The 22,616-nt window shown below is 38.8% G+C and overlaps 1 protein-coding gene across 8 annotated transcripts in view; it reads left to right on the top strand.

Moving 5' to 3' along the window:
• The window catches only part of LOC118118181, a 92,936-nt gene continuing 70,320 nt past the window's right edge, over window positions 1-22,616 (top strand). For 5 of the 8 annotated variants that reach the window (XM_047341955.1, XM_047341957.1, XM_047341958.1 and 2 more), the window contains exons 1-3: window positions 41-269; window positions 990-1,057; window positions 22,457-22,600. In XM_047341955.1, the coding sequence (XP_047197911.1) occupies window positions 22,543-22,600 (58 nt within the window). In that variant the 5' untranslated portion in view covers window positions 41-269; window positions 990-1,057; window positions 22,457-22,542. The other 3 variants (XM_047341953.1, XM_047341952.1, XM_047341956.1) reach the window with 3 other exon arrangements.

The raw sequence follows: 22,616 nt of genomic DNA, 5'->3' as shown, positions 1-22,616 counted from the left end.
GTTGAACACTTCACCCATCCCTCTATCATAGTGGTGTGTAAATAATAAGTATTTTTTTCCTTTTTCGGTGGATCTATCGCTTTTAAGAACTAAAATCATTGGTCCACTAGTGAGCAAGATCAGTATACCTTGGAAGCTGGAAACTGCAGAGCAGCTGAATTTTAAGAACACCTCAAGAATATTTATTTTAGTCTCTGTTTGTTTTCTGTAGGATACAGACTCGGAAGAAAGGTGTATCAAAGGGGTTGAACTCATCTACCAACATAATGGTGAGTAAATAATGACTGAATTTTCATTTTTCTGCCAACTATCACTTTAAGGTGTACTGTGTTATTCTGTTACATTTACAGTGTGACTTGCATTTTCATATGTTTTGTTTTGAAAAGAATTGTGCGATGGAACCATTAGGTTAACATAAGGATGAATAGTGACACTCAAAATGTCTGCTGTTACTATTGCAATGTTGACTATGTTGGCAGTTAAGTTATTGATTTTATAATGGTTTGCACCAATTGTTCATATTAAATAGATCATGTTTGAAGACTTTTGCTGTCTTTTAGTATTGAATTTTCACAACAAATGTCTAATCATTTTAAAAGTAAGGCAAAAGAATACATTTTTTTTAGTACCCTCAATGTATGGGCAGTAAAGTTGAATTAACACAACATTTTAAGTTTAAAATATAGTTCTCTCAACTAAAACTATGCAGTGCCATTGACTTATGTTTTCAATTTATAAGAATACACATATTCCAGTTCATCATATTTAATGTTTTAAGTACTTTTAACTTAGATACATGAGTAGACCTGAATAGTAATGTTAAGTTAGACCAACTTAAGATAGCACTTTGGGCGAACTTCATACTTTGAATGACAAAGTATTAAGTTGTTGACACAACTCGTAAGCCCTTAAGTTGAGTAAATTTAAAAAAGCTTTGCAGCTGGTTGCTTTACTTTTTTAAGTTGGCTCAACTTTTCTTTTTTTTACAGTGTACAGTCGACATGGTTATGAGGTTGAGCTGCCTTCTTCTTCCAGTACGTCCCACAGATGAGCAATGGTAATTTGAAATGATGACTTTTGAAGTAATTTGGACTCATTGGAGAAGCTTCCACTGCTCCGAGGTCCAGTACCAGTACTGGAATGGCACACAGTGGAGTGCTCCCCCCCACAGTCCCCTCATCAAACACCTTTTAAATTCACCAGAGCCAGATTAATGATTGAATCAGCATCAAATTAGAAACACTCATAGATATCAGTACCCTAAACATGCCTGGTTTACTTCAGCAGATCCATGATTTATTTTCTGAGAAATCTACGACAATGTTGAATGAATTACAAAAGCACTTCCTGGATCCGCCCCCTGATCGGTACCAAAATGCAATGGGTTCTTCCCCTCCACCGTGTTTCGTATTAATCCATCTTGTAGTTTTTGTGTTATTCTAGCAACAAATAAACAAACCAACCAACAGACAGGGGTGAACACATAACGTCCTTAGCAGATGTAGCTAGTGTTAGGATTTTAATAATATAATTAGACACTATAGCCCTGAAAAGGATCGATTTTACACGCACCATGTTTGTACCTTAACAGAAAGAATTTATGTTTTGTTATGTGTTAGGACTGTAATCCGTGGCATACAATACACTGTACTTAAACTTGTTCTCATCATAACCTTTATATATATTACAGTATTCCTTTAGCTTATTCAACATCACACATACATGAATGCACTGTGCTCATTAAGACACTGTGACCTATGTCTTAGAAAGAAATGAAGAAGCTGCCCAGCTTCTGAAGGCCAGATAGAAAGGCGTTGTCTTGTCTGATAAATACGCATGCTTACACACAGAACATACAGACGATAAAACAAACACAATGTTTCACACTCCAATGAACAAAACACTGTGTCTGCAAAACTACTGAAGACTCACAAAGCTTCAACCGGATAAGGCTTTTCTTAATACAAAACAACACTGTCAGAATGTAAGATTTGTCAGCTACTATCAAAGGAGTGACGAACCTGGAGGGCTCCTCATCATTGGTGGATTCCAGTTCCAAGATGCTGGGACCACGCCTTCAACCTACTATTATAAATATTGACCTGTCATCCGTTCAGCAACTCTTGACTACCCGACTACGGACTAAAAGCCGAGGCTGTGCCTTGAGTGCCCATAGCTATGCTGTACCTTTTTCATTGCTTCTAAATAAATACTTTTTGAACTAAGACCGACCCTTCTCATACCTAAGGATAAAAGAACACGACACTAGGGCCAGTGTTAGCTTGAGCCACACAGCTCCATGTGCTGCAGGGGAGATATGCAGTCAACATGTATTGTGACACATCATTTCCAAATCATCATGTTATCGCTGCTGACCAGGAGCAGCTGACAGTCTCATGCAGACGCTGTCATCACTCCAACCTGTTAACATGGATGATTAAAAACAAACCAAGATGTTCCACACAATCCACCAAGCAGTCTGTCCTGGTACTTTAAAGGGGACATAGCATGCAAATTCCACTTTGTTAGTGCTTCTACAGGTTAATGTGGGTATCTGGCATGTCTACCAACCCAAAAACTCTGGAAAAAAAACACTTGCGCGTTTTGTTATGGTTCCTCTAAGTCAGAAACGTCATGCTTGAGTGACTGCGAATGAGCTTCCTGTGTACTGTGTCGTCACAATACAGTGGAGTCTCCTACATGGCCTTGGCCCACCCCACCTCATCCCCCACCCCCCACCTCATCCCCCACACACACACACACACACACACACACACACACACACACACACTCGTTACGCCGGGTTTACACCGGACGCGGAAGCGCCGCTGCGAGGCAGACACCCTGACTGCTGCTGGGCTGATTGAGGTCTAAACTCGGATCCACTTCCTCGTACGGCACATTTGACAGAATGCATCCCATCATTCTTCTCTTTGTCATTTCTCTGCTTGACTCGTATGAAGCCCGAGGTAAACACGACATTTTTTATCACATTTCTTTTTCAAATATAGTTTTATTGCTCTGTTCTTGTTGCACTATGTGACTGTTTCAGCAATGTAGCTTGTTGTGAAATTTGTTGTTGTTGTTAATAATTCTTTATTTCCTTATTCTATAAATATTAAAATGATAACTATATTCAAATTATGACTTGTTGATTGACGATTAACTCCATATACTTCCTTCCATATATCTGTGGTCTTTCAAGTTAAGTTCTACGCTTGAATTCGATTTCAAATATATAATGATTGATAACAGACGTGGAGAAACTTTTTTAAAAGCTTGTAAAACCAACAAAACTGAATATTAATGTAATGTCCTGTGGCAGCGACTCAGAGAACAGAACAAATTGATTAGGAAACTTTACCTTTTATAGACAAAGCTAGATATTAAAACAGGGCTCGGTGACAGGAAGAGAACATAGAGTGATGCTTCCTGTAACATGTCCGTGTCTGTCTGTCAGTCTGTCTGTCTGTCAGTCTGTCTGTCTGTCTGTCTGTCTGTCTGTCTTTCTGTCTGTCTGTCTGTCTGTCTGTCTGTGTCTCTATTTCTGTACGTCCACTGGACATTTTCTGTGTGAGAAATGAGCTGTTGAGTAACATCTACCGTTGCAGAGTCACTTCCTCTTTCACACGTTTTGTTTAAGTTCCAGAAACTGTTGTGTGATGGACTTGTTTATCATCTTTTCACAGAAGCTTGATTATAAATTCAAAGTGCTAACTTTGGTTATAAGTGTAACGTTCACATCACTCCCCACATTCATCAGGTTCCACTGAAGACAAGTAGTCAAGGGTCAATACTGTGACTCAAACCACATCTACACGTACGAGCTCGTCATGAAACTAAACTTCTCTCTTTTCATTCTCTACTGAATAACATTTTAATTAATCAGACAAATCTATGTTGCTCGAACTGATATGTTACAAATCAATAACTAATAATTACATAGCAGCAGGAACATTATTTATTAAACGCCAATAGTTTAGCTCACTGTGTGCAATTAGGTCTGAGAAAGAAAAGCAACGATTACAAGCTTTTTATTTAGCTCATAATAATAATTCTGCCCCTATATGAGGAGGAATATATTTCAGAAGACACATAGTATCTCACCATGTTAAAGAAGGTGAAAGAAAATTCTCGCATCCACAGAATCCACGTCAAAATTTAAAGGAAATCAGTTTAGTGGCTTTTAAAAAATCCTGCTGACGGGCAAGGCAGGGCACTTTTATTTACAATTTACAAGCCAAATAAAAGAATAAAAAGAGTAGAATAAAAGAGGTAAAAGAAATAAAAAGGATAAATCTGTATGAAAACGTAGAAATAAGTTCAAAGAGAAAAACAATACAAATAAAATAGATTTGTAGACACTAGAATGTCAATTTACCTCCGCCGAGGTCCAGAAGTTCTTAAATTCAGTCAAGCTGCACTAAAGTAATCAGAAGTCTCAGTCCCCCTCAATATGCCTGATTTCATTCCCTGGGAAATCATGGAAAATATAAAAACAGCCCCGTCTCACAAAATAAATCCTGAATCTGCCTGAAATGTAACTTTCTTGGCCCATGTCCCATCCTTCCACCAAGTCTTGTGGAAATCCAGTTTCTAAGTAAACTGTTGATCATTAAACCAACCAACCAACAGACAGGGGCAAACACAACCTGCTGGGCCGAGGTAGTTTTGTCTCATGAGTCTCTGTTTAATGAGTAGAAGTAAAAATGGACAAAAACTACAGTTTAAATCAAAGTCTTTTCTTTCTAATAAAGTGATGCTGTGTTGTTTCTACAGGCTCCGACACTGTGACTCCTGTATTTGTGCAGAAGGGGAAGGATCTGCTTCTCAACGTCACGGCTCCTGTTAAATTAGTTGAACGGAGTGAATTTAAATGGAGATTTAATGATTCAAATATATTTAGATTATTTGATGATAACACATCAAAAACAATTGACACCTATGATGGAAGGCTCGTGATTTTTCTCCAAAATCACTCTTTGCTTTTGAAGAATGTGCAACAAGCCGACAGTGGACGTTACACTGCAGGTGTTTTCGGGGAAAATGACGATTATGTGGGTAAATACAGCGTCACAGTTCAAGGTAGGTTTCTTCAGATTTTAAATATCGACACACAGTAGCTGCCCAACTTCTAAACCCATTAATGCCTGTGTCCCTCCCCCTCAGATCCAGTGTCTCCGGTTAATGGGAAAGTGGACTTACTCTCCTCGAGCTCCGACTCCTGTAACCTCACAGTGACCTGCAGCACACAGGACTCCCATCGCATCAACAGCACTTTTAGATGTGACAACAACACCTGCAGCCAGGAGGAGGGAGGAGAGAGGTCCAAGGTCACGACCTCTGGCACCTCCCTCCGTGTCCACCTGTCCAAAGTCTTCTCAGTTATCTGTGACCATAGCAACCAGGTCAGCTCGGACGAGCACATAACAATGATTAGGGACTTTTGTTTCTCAAATCCTGGTAAGTGACCGACAACACAAGCAGCTGATAACTTTGTTTTATAGAAGGTTGTGTTCCAACTTAAGTTCATTTTGAAATATTAAATCTTTCCCAACATTTAAAGACTAGATAAAGACTTTCTCCTTCAGTTGGTTCAAAATGCTGCTGCTTGGATTATAACTGGCTCAAGACAACATGATCATATGACTCACATTCTGGCTCCCTGTTCATTTCTGCATTGTTTTAAGATTTTATTATTGACTTCACACGACCAGGTTTCTATGTGTCATGCTGGGTGGCATCTTGGTTCAGCTGATATTTGTTTTCTGGTAGTTTTCAGAGCCTGATTGGTGGTTTAGGTTGTCGTGCTTTTGCCGGACAGGCCCCCAAACACCTGAATGACCAGTTGACATTAGACTTTCTACAACAAATTCTCAACTTTACTCTATTTAAAAGAAAAAACTACTTTTATCTCTGTTTTAATTATTGTTTAATTCCTTTGTAACCCTTTTTAACTTTGGTAAGGAAAGTATTATACATATGAAGCTTCTTATATTTAAATTATAAATTATATTTTTATGGTAATAATGCAGAGTTTTCAGTTGAATTTAGAGCATGTAATTGATTTTAAAGAAATATTTTTATGTGTTAAAGTGAATAAGTTCTGAAAATAACTAATATCATTTTTTCTGTTTTCCATTACAGCCCCTGAACCACTGAGCAATATCATTATCCCCAGTGTCGCTGTCATTGTCACTGTCATTTTGGTTTTGGTGATAATTTACATAGGAGCAGCTTTTGTTCGACATCGAAAAAAAGGAAAACGTACGTCAGAGTAAAGATTCAAACACACAAACACCAAAATCAGTGGCTGCAGTGATGTAAATGTAATTCAGTAGAAAACAGTCGAAATTAATTTGTGATTTAAAGCCAATGAACATTCTTTGTCACCTTATTGCAGATAAAACGGAGGAAATGAAAAATACAGTGTACGAAACTGTTCAGGTAAAGTTACGTCATCTTTTCTAACATCTGTCTTCCAAGAACGAGATTTTATGGTTTTGAGCAAAGGAAATGGGCAAAAAATAAATAGATAAATAAATGAAATAAAAGCCACAGCTGTAATTCATCTGTCGACAGGGGGTGTAGTTACTGTACATGACCTTTGACCCTTTGCTGATCCTGGTCCTGTTGCTTGCTCCTGCAGCACTACGTGTGCCTCGCTGCTCGTGCTGCTTGCTTGTGCTCGAACAAAACACTTTGCTGCGGATCAAGCGACGAATTTCCAGCTGCACCGTGCTGCATTCATCCAAACATCCCTCTGAGGTCTGTAGCCTGTGTGTCTGAGCTGTGCTTGTGTGCTGACTCTTCTCAATGTGTCTCCCAATAAACTGCCACCGCCAAAATCACATCACTGCATTAGAAGAGTCATATAGATTCTTAGTGAGATTACTTTACTTGTTGCCACAGTACGATCACACCACTGAAAATAGTGATATATATAATCTGTGATTTAGAAAAAGGAAACTTCGGAGCCCCCCGGTAGCAAAAAGAGTTTTATTTGACTTTATCTCTCCAGGTCAAAAGCGTGAACCCACTTGTGGATCAGAATCCAACTGATGATGCTGCAGCTCCTTCTCCGTCCTCCATCTACAGCTTGATCGAACTTGGGTCCATGAAATCCACTGAGGCCGGAGACACGACTCAGCCTGAGAGCCTGTATGCTCAGGTGGACAGGTCGGCCCTGGCCTGAAGAAAATCTGAAATTGTCTTCCACATTCTGCCTTTTGGACAATTTCCAGTATTATTGTTGCCGTGAGTCATGTTATATTTTCCCTCGGAATTTTTTTGTTTTTGTTTTCATCCAGAACCAGAAGCAGGAGCATCTGGAACAGCTCCGCCCACTTTAAAACTGTTATTGTAATATATTTCATGTCTTATTGAAAAAGATTCCTGATGAGTGTTTGACATTTTGGATGAATGCTGTTGTAAATCTAGTATTTCTTGTACAGATGTGTATTTATTCTTTCTAAAGACCTGGTTCAACTCATTTGTGTGTTGCAGCTTAAGCAGCTTTTCAATGTTTAAAAAGACAAACGTTTGTAACAGTTCTTTAAATTGTTCCTTTAAATGAATCTCAATCGAGTCTTGTGTAATTAGATATTTTGATAGAAAGAGATTTTAATATTCTTTTATTGTACATTGTGTTAATTTGACCAGATTTCCATGAAAAACTCAATTAAGACCTCAAGTGATTTTGGCAGCTACATTATTTTTGATGAGTGTCCAGTGTTGGTGCACGTACAATAAAGTTCTTACTTCACCCAAGTGTTTTAAACATTTTTTATTGGGAATTATAAATGTTTTAGTTAAACAACATTGTGACATTTACAAAACATACAAATATGCTTCCTTTGAAAAAATACTAATATGATGACGAGGAATGTTTAACAGCCAAAAAAACAATTTAAAACAGTTTATATCTATCTATCTATTTATCTATCTATCTATCTGGATTATGTGTATGGAAATATGAAGATGCCTCTATCCTATTCTTAACCCCACGCTGAACAAATAAAATTCCTCCCACAGCCGCCCCCATCATTTACATCCTCTTATCGCTGCTGACCAGGAGCAGCTGACAGGCTCATGCGAAACTGTGGTCCCCAACCTGTTAACGTGGAGCCGAGGCGCGCCCTCCTGCCGCTGTGGCGCTGTGGCTGCTTTCATGGTGCGCTGGTTGCTAGGCGACGTCGTGCTTCCCCATGTTTCAGGAAGCGCCGTGCACAGCTCTCCTATCCGTTTGCGCTGTCTCCTGTGGTGCAGCAGGTGTTTTGTCTCCGTGGTCAGTCCCAGCCCGGTGCTCTTCTCTTGTCTCAGTGTTTAACTTCATGTGATGGTTTGTTTCTGGTGATTGTTGTTTCATTTAGCTTTTGTTGAATTATGCATTTATTAAGTTCAATAAAAGTTGTGTCTTTTCTACAAGTAAAGCCGTCTCTTGCCTCGTGACATCAGAGAACCTGTGCTGTTGCTGTTGCACCTTTCCTGGAGGTGAAATTCGCCAGGTGGCGCTGTTGCAATACCTCATTTCCCGCTTCCCTCACGCGACACATGAAAACAAACCAAGATGTTCCACACAATCCACCAAGCAGTCTGTCCTGGTGCTGAAACATCTCCCCTGAAACCAGCAGTCAGTTCTCACATTATCAAAACTTGAACAAGATCAAAGTGTTTACTGACAGACCTCGATATGTTCTCTTGTTAGAGACAATCATTGTTATTCATCTATTGTCATGTTTTGGTTCATGTGGACGACACTCTGAGTATTAGGCCACGTCCACAGTGTTTACACCTCCTCACTGCAGATTTGACTAAACATATTTAAAAAACGGAAGTATTTCTGCGAGGCAGTGAGATCTAGGGCAGACTTCCTCGTACGGCACATTTGACAGAATGCATCCCATCATTCTTCTCTTTGTCATTTCTCTGCTTCACGCATATGAAGCCCGAGGTAAACACGACATTTTTATCACATTTCTTCTTCAAATATAGTTTTATTGCTCTGTTCTTGTTGCACTTTGTGACTGTTTCAGCAATGTAGCTTGTTTCGAATTTTGTTGTTGTTGTTAATAATTGTTTATTTCATTATTCTATAAATATTAAAATGATAACTATATTCAAATTATGACTCGTTGATTGATGATTCACTCAGTAAAACTTCCATATATCTGTGGTGTTTCAAGTTGAGTTCTACGCTTGAATTCATTATAAAATATATAATGAGTGATAACAGACGTGGAGAAACTTTATTAAAAGCTTGTAAAACCAACAAAACTGAATATTAATGTAATGTCCTGTGGCAGCGACTCAGAGAACAGAACAGATTGATTAGGAAACTTAACCTAGAGGAAGCTAGATATTACAACAGGGCTCGGTGAAAGGAAGAGAACGTAAAGTGATACTTCCTGTAACATGTCGGTGTCTGTTTGTCTGTCTGTCTGTCTGTCTGTCTGTCTGTCTGTCTGTCTGTCTGTCAGTCTGTCTGTCTGTCTGTCTGTCTGTCTGTCTGTGTCTCTATTTCTGTACGTCCATGTACATTTTCCGTGTGAGAAATGAGCTATTGAAGAAAGTCTACCGTTGCAGAGTCACTTTTTCACATGTTTTGTTTAAGTTCCGAAACTGTTGTGTGATGGACTCGTTTATCATCTTTCACGAAGCTTGATTATAAATTCAAAGTGCTAACTTTGGTTATAAGTGTAACGTTCACATCACCACACTTCATCAGGTTCCACTGAAGACAAGTAGTCAAGGGTCAATACTGTGACTCAAACCAATACACAGAGCTTCAGGAAATAACTTCTTCTTTTCATTCTCTACTGAAAACATTTTAATTAATCGACAACTATGTTGCTAGAACCGATATGTACAAATCAATAAATAATAATAACATACAGAAGTTATTATTTATTAAATGTTGTGCAATTAGGTCTGAGAGAAAGCGAAAAGTTTTATTTAGCTCATAATAATAATTCTGCCCCTATATGAGGAGGAGGAATATATATCTTCAGAGGCATATGGTATCTCACCATGTTAAAGAAGGTGAAAGAAAATTCTCGCATCCACAGAATCCACGTCAAAATTTTAAGGAAATCAGTTTAGTGGCTTTTAAATAATCCTGCTGACGGGCAAGGCAGGGCACTTTTACAATTTACAAAATTAAATAAAAGAATGAAAAGAGTAGAATAAAGAGTAAAAGAAATAAAAAGGATGAATACATAGAAATAAGTTCAAAGATAAAACAAAACAAATAAAATAGATTTGTAGACACTAGAATGTCAATTTACCTCCCCGGTCCAGGCAAAGTTCTTAAATTCAGTCAAGCTGCACTAAAGTAATCAGAAGTCCTAGTCCCCCTCAATATGCCTGATTTCATTCCTGGGAAATCATGGAAAATATAAAATCACAAAAATAAATCCTGAATCTTCCTGAAATGTAACTTTCTTGCCCTGTCCCATCCTTCCACCAAGTCTTGTGGAAATCCAGTTTCTAAGTAAACCTGCTGATCATTAAACCAACCAACCAACAGACAGGGGCAAACACAACCTGCTGGGCCGAGGTAGTTTTGTCTCATGAGTCTCTGTTTAATGAGTAGAAGTAAAAATGGACAAAAACTACAGTTTAAATCAAAGTCTTTTCTTTCTAATAAAGTGATGCTGTGTTGTTTCTACAGGCTCCGACACTGTGACTCCTGTATTTGTGCAGAAGGGGAAGGATCTGCTTCTCAACGTCACGGCTCCTGTTAAAATAGTTAAACGGAGTGATTTTAGATGGAGATTTAATGATTCAAACATATTTAGATTATTTGAAGATAACAGATCAAAAACAATTGACACCTATGATGGAAGGCTCGAGATTTTTCTTCAAAATCACTCTTTGCTTTTGAAGAATGTGCAACAAAGCGACAGTGGGCGTTACACTGCAGCGTTTAGGAATGGAATCAATTATGTAGGTAAATACAGGCGTCACAGTTCAAGGTGGTTTCTTCAGATTTTAAATATCGACACACAGTAGCTAGCAACTACAAACCCATTAAAGCCTGTCCCTCCCTCAGGTCAGTGTCTCAGTTAATGGGACAGTGGACTTACTCTCCTCGGCTCAGACTCCTGTAACCTCACAGTGACCTGCAGCACACAGGACTCCCATCACATCTTGCTTACTTTTTAGATGTGACAGCATATTACTACTGCAGCCAGGAGGAGGGAGGAGAGAGGTCGAGGTCACGACCTCAGGCACCTCCCTCCGTGTCTACCTGTCCGAGGCTTCTCAGTTATCTTGTAACCATAGCAACCAAGGTCAGCTGGACGAGCACATAACAATGATTTAGGACTTTTGTTCTCAAATCCTGGTAAGTATTAACTTACAAACAGCTGATAACTTTGTTTATAGAAGGTTATTGTTCCAACTTAAGTTCATTTTGAAATATGGAAATCTTTCCCAACATTTAAAGACTAGATAAAGACTTTCTCCTTCAGTTGGTTCAAATGCTGCTGCTTGGATTATAACTGGCTCAAGATCTTTCATCAATCCTGACATTCTGGCTCCCTGTTCGTTTTCTGCATTGTTTTAGGAATTTTATTATTGACTTCACACAGCAGGTTTCTATGTGTCATGCTGGGTGGCATCTTGGTTCAACTGATATTGTTTTCTGGTAGTTTTCAAATCCTGATTGGTGGTTTTAGATTGTCGTGCTTTTGCGGACAAGGCTTTAAAACACCTGAATGACCAGTTGACATTAGACTTTCCACCACCTTAGATTCTCCAACTTTACTCTATTTAAAGAAAAAACTACTTTTATCTCTGTTTTAATTATTGTTTAATTCCTTTGTAACACTTTTTAACTTTGGTAGAAAGTATTATACATATGAAGCTTATTATGTTTAAATTATAAATTATATTATTATGGTTATAATGCAGAGTTGTCAGTTGAATTTAGAGCATGTGATTGTTTTTAAAGAAATATTTATGCGTGTTAAAGTGAATGAAGTTCTGAAAATAACTAATATCGTTTTCTTTTTCCATTAGCCCCTGTCCACTGAACTGTATCATTACTTATCGCCTTTGTCACAGTCATGGTTTTGGTGATAATTGCCATACCAGCAGCTTTTGTTAACATCGAAAAAAGCGGAAAAGCGTGCGTCAGAGTAAAGATTCAACACCAAAATCAAGTGGCTGCAGTGATGTAAATGTGATTCAGTAGAAAACAGTCTAAATTAATTTGTGATTTAAAACCAATAGACATTATCTTTGTCACCTTCTTGAAACGAAGGAAATGAAAAATACAGTGTACGAAACTGTTCAGGTAAAGTTACGTCATCTTTTCTAACATCTGTCTTCCAGAACAAGATTTTATGGTTTTGAGCAAAGGAAATGGGCAAAAAATAAATAGATACATAAATAAAATAAAAGCCACGGCTGAAATTCATCTGTCGACAGGGGGTGTAGTTGCCACGCGGCCTTTGACCCTTTGCTGATCCTGGTCCTGTGTGCTTGCTCCCTACCTTTCGTGTGCCTCGCTTCTTTCGTGCTGCTTGCTTGTGCTCGAACAAAACACTTTGCTTTCGGATCAGGCGAATTTCCAGCTGCCGTGCTACATTCATCAAACATCCCTCTGAGGTCTGCTAGCCTGTGTGTCTGAGCTGTGCTTGTGTGCTGACTCTCTCAATGTGTTTCCCACTAAACTGCCACTGGCCAAAATCACATCACTGCATTAGAAGAGTCATATAGATTCTTGGTGATTACTTACTTGTTACAGTGCGACCACACCACTGAAAATAGTGATATATATAATCTGTGATTAGAAAAGGGAAACTTTGGAGCCACCACCTCGGGTAGCAAAAGTTTATTTGACTTTATCTCAGGTCAAAGACGTGAACCCACTTGGATCAGAATCAACCGATGATGCTGCAGCTCCTTCTCCCGTCCTCCATCTACAGTTTGATCAAGCAGGTCCATGAGAAATCCACTGAGGCTGGAGACACGACTCAGCCTGAGGCTCCTGTATGCTCAGGTGGACAGAAGTCGGCCCTGGCCTGAAGAAAATCTATGAAATTGTCTTCCACATTCTGCCTTTTGGACAATTTCCAGTATTATTGTTATCGTGAGTCATGTTATATTTTCCCTGGGAAGTTTTTCATCCAGAACCAGGAGCATCTGGAACAGCTCATACTTTAACTGTTATTGTAATATATTTCATATCTTATTGAAAAAGATACCTGATAGTGTTGACATTTGGATGAATTCCGAAGTGATTTTGCTGCTACATTATGTTTGATGAAAAAAGTTCTTCACTTCACCCAAGTGTTAATACTTCCTTTAAAAAATACTAATATGATGACGAGAAGGTTGGCAACCAACAACCAGGAATGATTCCAAACAGCAATAGAAGCTTTCTGTCTTGTTGTATAAAAACCTTCATACACACTACTCATACACAACAGTGTTTATTCAACTCCTATAGAGTCAAATACAAAACTTCCAGGGTATTTATATAGGTCCAACCTGTAGGGAGTTAAAACTACACTTTTGAAAGTTTTAAGAATTAACACTCAGACAGAGTTCAGCAACTCTCTCTATAGTTGAAATTGCTTGCGGTCAACACTGGCCAGTGTTAAATTGAAACAACTTTACTAATGTGCAGTGTCAAGATTAACACCACAAGTATGATTTTTAAGCACTAGAGTTAAAGTCATATTAACACTATTGAGGGATGTAAGGAAATGTAACTCAATATTTAACTCTTTATAGGATTGATTCATATTTTAAAAACACTGTAGGAGTCGATTTATAATCCCCAATCCCATACTGTGATATTATTCCTTTAAAAACTATAACTATTGTAACTGACACAGATTGATTTATTTGTGTTGGGTTTATTTGTAATTTTATGTTCTTATCCTGTTGTGCCCAAATTAGTAATTTGTTGTCCTTTACCTAGCGTGGCGACTCACGCCAGGGGCTGTTACAACTATATACAGAAAGAAAGAAAGAATCAGCAATTCAAAGAAGTTTAGTTAACATGAAACTGTATTTGTGTGAGCACACCACTGTACAGCATTGGCTTTACATCTTTTCCCATCAGTCCTCAAAGCAAAGTTCACACAATGTAGCAGTGTGGCAATATGTATGTTTTCATCCATCTCATTAGAAAACTGTTGTCATAGGGTCTGTAATAGATTAAATCCTCCAAAGAAATTACAGAAAATGAATCAGTTCTCTCCTCAACACAGTATGCATTAAAGTAGTCATCAAAATAAAGTGTGTCAACTTTGCAAGTCAAAAGCGAAGCTTGATCTTCATTTATAATGATATTGTTGATCTTTCCAAAACAGAAATTTCTGTATCGGTTCTAATCAAAACAAACATTCCAGTGTGATACTCAGTTCCATAGTTCTTCACCCAGTTAGTAGTTGACATGTCACAGTGTGCGCTTTACATTAAACACTGCGCCCAAAGTCTCACCTTCCGCACTAGACCAAACTCAAACCTCTGAAAATGGAAATTCTCCCAGTGATAGCTACTTGTCTCTGGTGTTGTCTTACAAGGTTTTGTGATATTTTTGAAATTTCTTAACTGATCTTTTGGAAAAATTATGTTTGGCCTCAAATCTCATGCAACATACGTGGAGGAGTGGACCTATTTTTGAATACACCTTGGAGAATGTATCATAAAGTGATGCTTTGGAGGATAAACTACCATTGCTTTGAAAGTGCTCTCAGCAACACCTGATGCTTGTAACTTCGCTACAACAGAACCACACATTCTGGTTACTGGAGTGTCAGTACAGACTGCTTACAGGACTTGGTGACTCATCCACTTTCTCTTTGGTAGCTCCACATTGTCCATAGTATTTATCGAACCAGTGTCCTGTGCAAGCGGATGAGGTGTTTCTAGCAACCTGAATAAGTGCAAAATGATAGGAACATTCCGGCTCACCACATTTCAAACGTAATGTCTTTCGGATACAAACCATGGTGACATTTCAAATGCTGACATAGCAATGCAGAACTTTTGTGGTGTCCTGCTAAGGCAAAACAAATGAGCATTTTAAATCCAACGATGTGTGTCACTTTGGAAATGTCAGTGTGCAGGAACACTCTGACTCTTTGACTCTGGGACATTCCTTGGCACTTCCCACATCTATATTGGGCACACCGTGGTTTGGATGAACGTGTAGAAGCTGTTGAAGTAGTTAACACTGAAGATGAAGTGTGCTTTGAAGAGTTCATCGAAGCGGCCCGAGATGTTTGGGCATTGCAAGGGATGGCCTTGTGGTCAACGATGACAGAACCGTTGGATGTTATTCTTCTGTTCCTGCTTGCAGCAAGGAAGAGGCTGTCCTGGTTCCAAGCGATACCAGAAGGTCTCAACACTGGTTCCAACCTGCAAAAACAATGAGATATAAGAACACTATGAAGCACTCAAATAAAAGTGGTGTCAGTGTTATAACAATTGCATAAAAAATAAATAAATATATGCCTACCCTCAGATATCTCACAACATGATTGACAGCGTGATATGAGCCTAATCTTAGCATTCTTCTTGTGGCCTTTTGAGGTTGATAGGTGAACCAACAGCAGAATGCTTGACAGGTCCTGTCCCAACCTTGGTGCAAGGAAATACATGAAATATAACATTGTCAGAATAATTTTACAAAATGAAAATACACTTAAATGTGATTATGCAACAGATTTGATTTAAAGGTCTCAGAAGCTTTAAAAGAGGAAACACTTGCAACTCATTTGAATTTTGTTGTGCAGACAAGAGGTCTTCAACATGCTCATTAGAATTCTGGTTTCTTGCAGTCTGCCAAGATCCTTGGTTGGAAGAAAGTGGGCCATTTTGCCAAAAATCTCCCAGAAGCCTCCTCTCCAAACATCATGAGTGAAGTCTTGGTCAATCTACAGAAGAAACACTTTGACTCATGCACAGCCCTCCCATACATAAGACCATCCACTAGAGAACTTGCAATATTTGAGCTTGGGCAACTGAACCTGTATATCTAGGCAATTGTTTTTACAAAATAAGTTATTCAAAATTAGGCATTTCTTTCTTACCAAGCCCAGGACGTGCAGCTCATTATACTAGCGCATGCGTCACGCTAGCAGCTAACAATACCAACATGTGCGACTAAGGATACAAGCACATACAGCAAACTATACAAGCGGCTAATGTAGACGTTGCATTACATGAGTTGGCCAGTGAGCTGGTTAAGTGATACTTCAGCTATCTGCTGGTTAGTGCTTCCCAGCACAGTTAGTTAGGTTACCCAAACAGCACACCTGCTGCCAGCTAACAACAGTTGTATAGTACCAGCTAGATAATTTAGCATTTACTTGACAGCAGAAATAGAAGCAAGCACTAGGCTCCTGGAGTCGAAAATGTAATAAAATGTGCATGTTACTTACATAAGCTAATCACTCAAGTTAAGCCAAGTTTCCCGCTTACGACTAAGGCAACCGTCACAGTCAGTGCCCCACCCAGAAGAGCCAGAGATACACGACCCAGTTGAATGAGGATTGAAATGACTCAATATTAAACTCCCAAGTCTAACACTAAAATATAACACTTTTGATTTTTTGCTGTGTGGCTGCACTCTAAACCTTATTTGCTGTGTAACCCTCTGCCAGAGCTAATAATTAAAAACTCAAATATAACCTCTCTCTCCTCTCTCTCTCTCTCTCTCTCTCTCTCTCTCTCTCTCTCTCTCTCTCTCTCCAGCTGCTCATTTGATTAGAAGCTCAGGTGACCACCTCGAAGGACTTTCAAATTGTTCTTTACATTGGTTTGGATTTGGTTTATTATTTGCTATGTTTGTTTTCATCAGCATTTAACACTTGTGACATGGTTTAATGATCTTTTATTGTTGGACTTTGTGGGGCTGGCGACCCAATCCCTGGTGGTTGCGTTTTCTTCACGACCCGTTCTGTTGGTTTGCAGTCTTGTCTCGGTGTTTAACTTCATGTGATGGTTTTGTTTCTGATGATTGTTGTTTCATTTAGCTTTTTTGTTGAATTATGCATTCAGTGATTCAATAAAAGTTGTATGCTTTTCTACAAGTAAAGCCGTCTCTTGCCGTGACATCCATGACTGTGCTGTTGATGTTGCACCTCCTGGAGGAAGTCGCCAGGTGGCGCCCCCTGTTGCCATACCTCATTTCCCCGCTTCCCTCACGCGACACATGAAAAACAAACCACGATGTTCCACACAATCCACCAAAGCAGTGTCCGCAGTGCTGAAACATCTCCCCTGAAACCAGCAGTCGATTCCTCATTATCAAAGCGAACAAGATCAAAGTGTTTACTGACAGACCTACGATATGTTCTCTTGTTAGGAGACAATCATTGTTATTCATCTATTGTCCATGTTTTGGTTCATGTGGATGACACTCTATTAGGCCACGCCCACAGACACCCACTGACTGCTGCTGGGCTGATTAGGGTCTAAACTCTGATCCACTTCGTGCGGCACATTTGACAGAATGCATCCCATCATTCTTCTCTTTGTCATTTCTCTGCTTCACGCATATGAAGCCGAGGTAAATACTGACATTTTCTCACATTTATTCTTCAAATATAGTTTATTACTCTGTTCTTGTTGCACTTTGTGACTGTTTCAGCAATGTACCTTGTTTAGAATTATTATTTATTGTTGTTAATAATTGTTTATTTAATTATTCTATAAATATTAAAATGATAACTATATTCAATTATTACTTGTTGATTGGCACTCAGTAAAACTTCCTTCCATATATCTGTGGTTTTTCAAGTTAAGTTGTGTCCTTGAATTTGATTTAAAATATATAATGAGTGATAACAGACGTGGAGAAACTTTTTAAAAACGTAAAACCAACAAAACTGACTATTAATGTAATGTCCTGGCAGCGACTCAGAGAACAGAACAGATTGATTAGAAACTTTACCTTTTATCGACAAGCTAGATGTGAAACAGGGCTCAGTGACTTGGAAGAGAACGTAGAGTGATGCTTCCTGTTACATGTCAGTGTCTGTCTGTCTGTCTGCCACTTCGGATGAAAATATTTCAGAAGAGCCGCATGTATTAGAGTTTCAATACTATTTTTGTTATAATTTCTTTTCTTGAGGAGCTAAGAGTTGAATATACACGTTTAGATCTTATCACATCCACCTGTTCCTTTGATAACTGTTAAATTTAGACTGCCAGTTTAAAACACTGCAGAGAGGAAAAGTGGAATCATGTTATTATCATTTGATTTCCTGAGAAAGAAATATGTATAGTAAGAAGGACCCTTGGAGAGAGAGAGCATATCTCTGCCAACAGTGACGCAGTATCTCACACCATGTTAAAGAGCATTGAAAGAAAGTTCTACGCTTCCACCAATCCACGTCAAAATTCAAGAAAATCAGTTTAGTGGCTTTTAAACAATCCTGCTGACGGAGCAGGGACAGGGCCTTTTGTTACAATTTACAAGCCAAATAAAAGAATGAAAAGAGTAGAATAAAAAAAGAAATAAAATAGGAAATCTGTAGAAAACATGAAATAAGTTCAAGAAGATAAAAACAATCAAATAAAATAGATTTGTAGACACTAGAATCAATTTACCTAGGTCCAGAAGTTCTTAAATTCAGTCAAGCTGCTAAAGTAATCAAGTCTCCAGTCCCCCTCCAATATGTGATTTCATTCCCTGGGAAATCATGGAAAATATAAAAAACACAAAATAAATCCTGAATCTTCCTGAAATGTAACTTTCTTGGCCCATGTCATCCTTCCCATAAGTCTTGTGGGAAATCCAGTTTCTAAGTAAACCTGCTGATCATTAAACCAACCAACCAACAGACAGGGGCAAACACAACCTGCTGGGCCGAGGTAGTTTTATTTAATGAGTCTGTTACAATAGTAGAAATTAAATGGACAAAATTACAGTTTATATCAAAGTCTTTTCTTTCTAATAAAGTGATGCTGTGTTTGTTTCTACAGGCTCCGACACTGTGACTCCTGTATTTGTGCAGAGGAAGGATCTGCTTCTCAGCGTCACGGCTCCTGTTAGAATTAGTTAAACGGAGTGATTTTAGATGGAGATTTAATGGTTAAATATATTTAGATTATTTATTAAATATGAAACAAACACAATTGGCCCCTATCATGGAAGGATCGAGATTTTTCTTCAAATCACTCTTTGCTTTTGAAGAATGTGCAACAAGCCGACAGTGGACGTTACACTGCAGGTGTTTTCGAAGTCAATAACACTTATGTGGGTAAATACAGCGTCACAGTTCAAGGTAGGTTTCTTCAGATTTTAATATCGACACACAGTAGCACCTTCTCCAACCCATTAATGCCATGTCCCTCCTCAGATCCAGTGTCTCCCGGTTAATGGGACAGTGGACTCCCACTCTCCAATAGCTCCGACTCCTGTAACCTCACGGTGACCTGCAGCACAGGACTCCCATCGCATCAACAGCACTTTTAGATGTGACACCAACACCTGCAGCCAGGAGGAGGGAGGAGAGGTCCAAGGTCACGACCTCCGGCACCTCCCTCCGTGTCTACCTGTCCAAAGGCTTCTCAGTTATCTGTAACCATAGCAACCAGAGTCACTCCGACGAGCACAACAATGATTGGACTTTGTTTCTCAAATCCTGGTAAGTGGCCGACAACACAAGCAGCTGATAACTTTGTTTTATAGAAGGTTATTAATTAACAAGATTCATTTTGAAATATTAAATCTTTCCCAACATTTAAAAGACTAGATAAAGACTTTCTCCTTCAGTTGGTTCAAAATGCTGCTTGGATTATAACTCGACAACTTCTCCAACTTTACTTTATTTAAAAAGAAAAAGCTTCTTTGTCTGTATTTTTAATTATTGTTAAAATTCCTTTTAAACACTTTTAACTTAGTAGAAAGGTACTGTGTATTATATTTAGAATTAAAAATTATATTTTATATGGTAATAGTACAGAGTTGTCAGTTGAATTTACAGCATGTGATTGTTTTTAAAAGAAAATTTTTTACGTGTTAAAGTGAATAAGTTCTGAAAATAACTAATATCAGTTTTCTGTTTTTTCCATTACAGCCCCTGAACCACCGGGCGCTTTCATCGCCTTTGTCTCTGTCACTCATTAAGGTTTTGGTGACTAATTGCCATAACATAGCAGCTTTTGTTGGACATCGAATAAAGAAAACGTACGTTAGGTAAAATTCTGCAAATACTGTAAATGGGGTGCATTTTCACTGTGTCCTTCTTTATTCATGATCCACCACCTTTAGGGTCAATGACAATATCTGAGATCCTTTCCCAGTTTACGATGTGGATAGAATCCATATTTAGATTATTTAGCATATAGATAATATCAAGATGAATGTCTGTGTGTAGGTTTTATTTTATTGTATCTGTCTATCAACAGAATTTTAGAAAAGCAATGCTGTGTTATATAAAACCTCTAGAAGTCCATAAAATCACAAAAAATGACAAAACACACGAAAACCAAAATCAGTGGGTGCAGTGATGTAAATGTGATTCCAGTAAGAAAACAGTCTAGAATTAATTTGATTTAAAGCCAATGGTTCTTTGTCACCTTCTTGCAGATGAAAGTGTGGACATGGAAAATACAGTGTCTGAAGATGTTCCAGGTGAGTTACGTCATCTTTCTAACATCTGTCTTGGTAAAGTTACTTTGCTTGTTGCTGATACGTTGAACTACAGACTAAGTTTTATTTGACTTTATCTCTCCAGGTCAAAAATTAGCAGACACCACTTCTGGATCAGAATCCAACCGATGATGCTGCAGCTCCTTCTCCGTCCACTCCATCTGCAGGGCGTGATCGAAGCAGGTCCCACATGAAATCCACTGAGGCCGGAGACACGGCTCAGCCTGAGAGCCTGTATGCTCAGGTGGACAAATTCGGCCCTGGCCTGAAGAAAATCTGAAATTGTCTTCCACATTCTGCCTTTTGGACAGTTTCAAATATTGTGTTACCCAGAAGTGAGTCATGTTATATTTTTCCCTGGAAAGTTTTTTTCATCCAGAACCAGAAGCAGGAAGGCATCTGGAACAGCTCCGCCACCCAAAACTGTTTTTATATATTTTCTGTCTTATTGAAAAAGATTCCTGATGAGTGTTTGACATTTTGGATGAATGCTGTTGTAAAATCCTGGTATTTCTTGTACAGATGTCTTTATTCTTAAGACCTAGTTCAACTCATTTTATGTTGCAGTAAGCAGCTTTTCAATGTTTAAAAAGACAAAAGTTTGTAACGATTCTGCTAAATTGTTCCTTTAAATGAATCTCAATCGGGTCTTGTAATTAGATATTTTGATGAAAAGAGATTTTAATATTCTTTTGTGTACATTGTGTTAATTTGACCAATTTCCATGAAAAACTCAATTAAGACCTCAAAGTGATTTTGGCTTCAGCTATATTTTTGATGAGTGTCTGGTGCACGTACAATAAAGTTCTTACTTCACCCAAGTGTTTTAAACATTTTTATTGGGAATTATAAATGTTTTAGTTAAACAACATTGTGACATTTACAAAACATACAAATATGCTTCCTTTGAAAAAATACTAATATGATGACGAGGAATGTTTAACAGCCAAAAAAACAATTTAAAACAGTTTCTATCTATCTATCTGGATTATGTGTATGGAAATATGAAGATGCCTCTATCCTATTCTTAACCCCACGCTGAACAAATAAAGATTCCCCTCCCACTGCCGCCCCCCCATCATTTCCACATCCTCATGTTATCGCTGCTGACCAGGAGCAGCTGACAGGCTCATACAGAAACTGTGGTCACTCCAACCTGTTAACACGTGGAGCCGGAGGCGCGCTCCCTCCCTGCCGCTGCGTGGCGCTGTGCCTGCTTTCATGGCGCGCTGGTTGCTAGGCGACGTCGTGCTTCCCCCATGTTTCAGGAAGCGGCCGTGCACAGCTCTCCCTACTTCCGTTTCCGCTCGTCTCCTGTGTTGCAGCAGGTGTTTTGTCTCCGTGGTCAGTCCCAGCCCGGTGCTCTTCTCTTGTCTCAGTGTTTAACTTCATGTGATGGTTTGTTTCTGGTGATTGTTGTTTCATTTAGCTTTTTGTTGAATTATGCATTTATTAAGTTCAATAAAAGTTGTGTCTTTTCTACAAGTAAAGCCGTCTCTTGCCTCGTGACATCAACGAACCTGTGCTGTTGCTGTTGCACCTTTCCTGGAGGTGAAATTCGCCAGGTGGCGCTGTTGCAATACCTCATTTCCCCGCTTCCCTCACGCGACACATGAAAAACAAACCAAGATGTTCCACACAATCCACCAAGCAGTCTGTCCTGGTGCTGAAACATCTCCCCTGAAACCAGCAGTCAGTTCCTCACATTATCAAAACTTGAACAAGATCAAAGTGTTTACTGACAGACCTCGATATGTTCTCTTGTTAGGAGACAATCATTGTTATTCATCTATTGTCATGTTTTGGTTCATGTGGATGACACTCTATTAGGCCACGCCCCACAGACACCCTGACTGCTGCTGGGCTGATTGAGGTCTAAACTAGGATCCACTTCCTCGTACGGCACATTTGACAGAATGCATCCCATCATTCTTCTCTTTGTCATTTCTCTGCTTCACGCATATGAAGCCCGAGGTAAACACTACATTTT

Source organism: Hippoglossus stenolepis, chromosome 11 (genome assembly GCF_022539355.2).
Source record: "Hippoglossus stenolepis isolate QCI-W04-F060 chromosome 11, HSTE1.2, whole genome shotgun sequence".
Taxonomy (NCBI): Eukaryota; Metazoa; Chordata; class Actinopteri; order Pleuronectiformes; family Pleuronectidae; genus Hippoglossus; species Hippoglossus stenolepis.
This window is presented reverse-complemented; position numbering and strand designations above follow the sequence as displayed.